The 5,319-nt window shown below is 50.5% G+C and overlaps 1 protein-coding gene across 1 annotated transcript in view; it reads right to left on the bottom strand.

The window, feature by feature from the left end:
• Nucleotides 1-366: 366 nt before the first annotated feature.
• The window catches only part of LOC138371872 (protein O-mannosyl-transferase TMTC1-like), a 52,448-nt gene continuing 47,495 nt past the window's right edge, over nucleotides 367-5,319 (bottom strand). Inside the window, exons 3-5 of the mRNA XM_069336914.1 lie at nucleotides 4,962-5,105; nucleotides 662-873; nucleotides 367-374 (exon numbers count right to left, since the gene is read on the bottom strand). Coding sequence (XP_069193015.1) covers nucleotides 367-374; nucleotides 662-873; nucleotides 4,962-5,105 — 364 coding nt within the window. The remainder of the gene's footprint in view (nucleotides 375-661; nucleotides 874-4,961; nucleotides 5,106-5,319) is intronic.

The following is a 5,319-nucleotide window of genomic DNA, read 5'->3' as shown; positions in this document are numbered from 1 at the left end:
AGTACGTTTTAATACTAAATGTAATAAGTACAATCCTGACTATCGGCATAGTACATAAATACACTTAATCGCCAGCATCGCACCTAAATATTGTGAATATTACAGTTTACCTGAAAAGCTGTATAGAACATCACGACCTAACCTAACCTTCTTAGTGTAGGAGGACAAGCATGTAAATAGCATTTATTGCTTCTTAATTACAATTAGTACTTAACCTATAGCTATATTGACATTACAATTTTATAAAAGTAATAAAACAAAACTAAAGTCTCTCAATAAATTATAAAGTAACTCAGGATATATCTTGAGGTTATATTATAATTTTAAGAAGGATATTTAAAACAAAATTGTAAAATCTCCATTGTTTCATAAAACTGAAAAAGAAATTCTTTATATTTAAAACTTATGTATATAGAATTGAACACGAAAACTTCATCCTATAAATTTTGAGTGTATTAACAGAAAATGAGAATATATGGGGAGGTAAATGTAACAGCACAATTAAGTATATATATGCTATGCAGACAGTCAGGAATGTACTTATTACGTTTAGTATTTAAACGTACCGTCCATTCGGAGTAAGGGTTGGAAATAAGGGAGTGGAGGCACTTACTATTCCTCTACAGGAGAGGTGGGGGTTGCGGCGGCAAGATGGACTCACCGATCTTCTGGAGAAAGGCGGCGTAGTTGTTGTGGACCACCGGGTCTGAGGGCCGGGCAGCTAACAGTGCCAGGTGGAGGCTCTCGGCCTCCGTGGAGCGTCCGGCCTCGCTGTAGAGCCCAGCCAGGGCCGACACCGCATCCCTGTTGGTTGCATCGTGGCGTAGACTCTCCTCCAGCAGCGTCACCGCCTCCACCATGCGACCCTGCTGCCTGGTGGGGAGACAAGGGAAGAGAGGATTATCTTCCAGTAACACTTCCAGATCCTCCCAAAATGCTATAGTGTTCGTTGGGTTGAAAGGCAGGACGAGCTGGTGGGAGGAATTCCCTGCCACCAGCACCTCTTTTTCAGACGCTTAAATAATTCAGATATCTAACTGCCAGCAACGTGAAACAAAACAAACGGGGGCTGAATTTGGTAGGAGCGAAGCTGGGCAAATTCTCAAGGGTGTATATTTTTCTGTAACGATCGGCATGCCAGCAGGACGGCGCTCACGTTCACTTTCGCATTTGTTCCTTATCAGGAAAAACGTCGTGTGTGTGTGTGTGTGTGTGTGTGAACTCACCTAATTGTACTCACCTAATTGTGCTTGCGGGGGTTGAGCTTTGGATCTTTGGCCCCACCTCTCAACCGTCAAACAACAGGTGTAGAGGTTCCTGAGCCTATTGGGCTCAATCATATCTACACTTGAAACTGGGTATGACCCAAGAGCTGCCAGTTTTTTGTTTCAGCGTCTCAGTGTGGCGATCCAGAGGGGCAAACGCCTGCTGCATCCACGGTTCCTGTCCGGAAGCGGATGAGCTTCAGGAGATCCACAACCTTTGAGCACTCTTTGCATCAACCAATGTATATCTTGTAACCTTTAAGTATATACAATAAAGCAAAAAACAACCATAGGGGAAGGGGGTGGTACTAGAAAAGTACACAGAAACTGTATTGGAGAGACCTAAACATTCCCTCTAATGCGTTATGTGTGGTTTCCTCGGAGGCTAAGGGTCCCCCTTCTTCCAGCCAGAGGTGGTATACTCCCTTCCCAATTTTTTTCTTTATATATATATATATATACTTGAAAGTTCCAAATGCCCTTGCTGGGACTAGTTCTTCTGCCAGGGTAATGCAAAGCTGAGTGCTGTACCATTGTACCACCACCCCACAAAGCTGAGTGCTGTACCATTGTACCACCACCCCACAAAGCTGAGTGCTGTACCATTGTACTACCACCCCACAAAGCTGAGTGCTGTACCATTGTACTACCACCCCACAAAGCTGAGTGCTGTACCATTGTACTACCACCCCACAAAGCTAAGTGCTGTACCACTGTACCACCACCCCACAAAGCTAAGGGCTGTACCATTGTACCACCACCCCACAAAGCTGAGTACTGTACCACTGTACCCCCACCCCACAAAGCAGAGTGCTGTACCACTGTACCACCACCCCACAAAGCAGAGTGCTGTACCACTGTACCCCCACCCCACAAAGCTGAGTGCTGTACCACTGTACCCCCCACCCCACAAAGCTGAGTGCTGTACCACTGTACCCCCACCCCACAAAGCTGAGTGCTGTACCACTGTATCCCCACCCCACAAAGCAGAGTGCTGTACCACTGTACCCCCACCCCACAAAGCAGAGTGCTGTACCACTGTACCCCCACCCCACAAAGCAGAGTGCTGTACCACTGTACCCCCACCCCACAAAGCAGAGTGCTGTACCACTGTACCCCCACCCCACAAAGCAGAGTGCTGTACCACTGTACCCCCACCCCACAAAGCTGAGTGCTGTACCACTGTACCCCCACCCCACAAAGCTGAGTACTGTACCACTGTACCCCCACCCCACAAAGCTGAGTACTGTACCACTGTACCCCCACCCCACAAAGCAGAGTGCTGTACCACTGTACCCCCACCCCACAAAGCTGAGTGCTGTACCACTGTACCCCCACCCCACAAAGCTGAGTGCTGTACCACTGTACCCCCACCCCACAAAGCTGAGTGCTGTACCACTGTACCCCCACCCCACAAAGCAGAGTGCTGTACCACTGTACCACCACCCCACAAAGCAGAGTGCTGTACCACTGTACCACCACCCCGCAAAGCAGAGTGCTGTACCACTGTACCCCCACCCCACAAAGCTGAGTACTGTACCACTGTACCCCCACCCCACAAAGCTGAGTACTGTACCACTGTACCCCCACCCCACAAAGCAGAGTGCTGTACCACTGTACCCCCACCCCACAAAGCTGAGTGCTATACCACTGTACCCCCACCCCACAAAGCTGAGTGCTGTACCACTGTACCCCCACCCCACAAAGCTGAGTGCTGTACCACTGTACCCCCACCCCACAAAGCAGAGTGCTGTACCACTGTACCACCACCCCACAAAGCTGAGTGCTGTACCACTGTACCCCCACCCCACAAAGCTGAGTGCTGTACCACTGTACCACCACCCCACAAAGCTGAGTGCTGTACCACTGTACCACCACCCCACAAAACTGAGTGCTGCACCACTGTACCACCACCCCACAAAGCTGAGTGCTGTACCACTGTACCCCCACCCCACAAAGCTGAGTGCTGTACCACTGTACCCCCACCCCACAAAGCAGAGTGCTGTACCACTGTACCACCACCCCACAAAGCTGAGTGCTGTACCACTGTACCCCCACCCCACAAAGCTGAGTGCTGTACCACTGTACCACCACCCCACAAAGCTGAGTGCTGTACCACTTTACCACCACCCCACAAAACTGAGTGCTGCACCACTGTACCACCACCCCACAAAGCTGAGTGCTGTACCACTGTACCCCCACCCCACAAAGCTGAGTGCTGTACCACTGTACCCCCACCCCACAAAGCTGAGTGCTGTACCACTGTACCACCACCCCACAAAGCTGAGTGCTGTACCACTATACCACCACCCCACAAAACTGAGTGCTGCACCACTGTACCACCACCCCACAAAGCTGAGTGCTGTACCACTGTACCACCACCCCACAAAGCAGAGTGCTGTACCACTGTACCACCACCCCACAAAGCTGAGTGCTGTACCACTGTACCACCACCCCACAAAGCTGAGTGCTGTACCATTGTACCACCACCCCACAAAGCTGAGTGCTGTACCACTGTACCCCACCCCACAAAGCTGAGTGCTGTACCACTGTACCCCCACCCCACACAGCTGAGTGCTGCACCACTGTACCACCACCCCACAAAGCTGAGTGCTGTACCACTGTACCACCACCCCACAAAGCTGAGTGCTGTACCACTGTACCACCACCCCACACAGCTGAGTGCTGCACCACTGTACCACCACCCCACAAAGCTGAGTGCTGTACCACTGTACCACCACCCCACAAAGCAGAATGCTGTACCACTGTACCACCACCCCACAAAGCTGAGTGCTGTACCACTGTACCAGCACCCCACAAAGCTGAGTGCTGTACCACTGTACCACCACCCCACAAAGCTGAGTGCTGTACCACTTTACCCCCACCCCACAAAGCTGAGTGCTGTACCACTGTACCAGCACCCCACAAAGCTGAGTGCTGTACCACTGTACCACCACCCCACAAAGCTGAGTGCTGTACCACTGTACCACCACCCCACAAAGCAGAGTGCTGTACCACTGTACCACCACCCCACAAAGCTGAGTGCTGTACCACTGTACCACCACCCCACAAAGCAGAGTGCTGTACCACTGTACCACCAGCCAACAATAAGCATGGGGAGAGTCTTATGCACTCATATAACCCCATGCCCGAGTGCATTCGGGTGATGTGGTCAACTATTTCCTGTAGTTCAGGTTTAAGCCACAGAACATAAGCTAAGGGAACCCAAGGGTTCCTAAGCCGGAGCCGGACTACTTGGCATAGTATGCAAGGGGCCCATTTGACTAACAGGCAGAGTGATTTTCGTTATTTTTAACTATTTATTTTCAAATTTGTTTATTCTAATCAATTTTTTATTATACTAAGAACATGAACTACTGACGTTGCTAGGTTAGGTTGGTGGATGTGTGTAGCATATGTATAAATGGTGTGTACTGTGGTGGGTGGACTGTGTACCATACAACGGTGTAACTAGGTACGGTACTGGTACGGTTCGGTACGGTGTAACTAGGTACGGTACTGGTACGGTTCGGTACGGTGTAACTAAGGTGATACTGTTCCTCCTGTGAGGTGTACAACTTGTGCTCGTGTGGGGCGTGGAGGGTGTAGGCAGTGAGAAATGATCACGTATCTGCTGTAAGAGGTTAACCAGAAAGCAGAGGACACGAAAGATGGTGTAACTTAAATGTCACTTACTGTCTGAGGTTGGCCAAGTTGTAGTAGGCGTGGGCGTGGTGTGGGTGGGCCTTCAGGGCCATCCGGAAGTGGTTCTCGGCCTCCGAGGTGTCGTTAAGAAGTGTGCCCAGGTTGTTGTGGGCGCTGGAGTGCCCCGGCCACAGTCTGAAGGAGAGAGCCAGTGGTCAGCACCAGGATGCGAGGGGGAGGGGCCAGCGCCTACAGAGACGGGGTCCGAACCCATACAGAGGGAAACAAAAGGTAAACATTGGAAAGCGAAGATCGCGAGACTGGTCAGAGTTTGTGGAGATATCTAAAAAAAAAAACATATATTGTCCGGAACAAGTTTGGTGGAGTTACCTGGCCAGACCTGCGGGTG

The sequence above is a fragment of the Procambarus clarkii genome, chromosome 4, assembly GCF_040958095.1.
Source record: "Procambarus clarkii isolate CNS0578487 chromosome 4, FALCON_Pclarkii_2.0, whole genome shotgun sequence".
Classification (NCBI taxonomy): Eukaryota; Metazoa; Arthropoda; class Malacostraca; order Decapoda; family Cambaridae; genus Procambarus; species Procambarus clarkii.
This window is presented reverse-complemented; position numbering and strand designations above follow the sequence as displayed.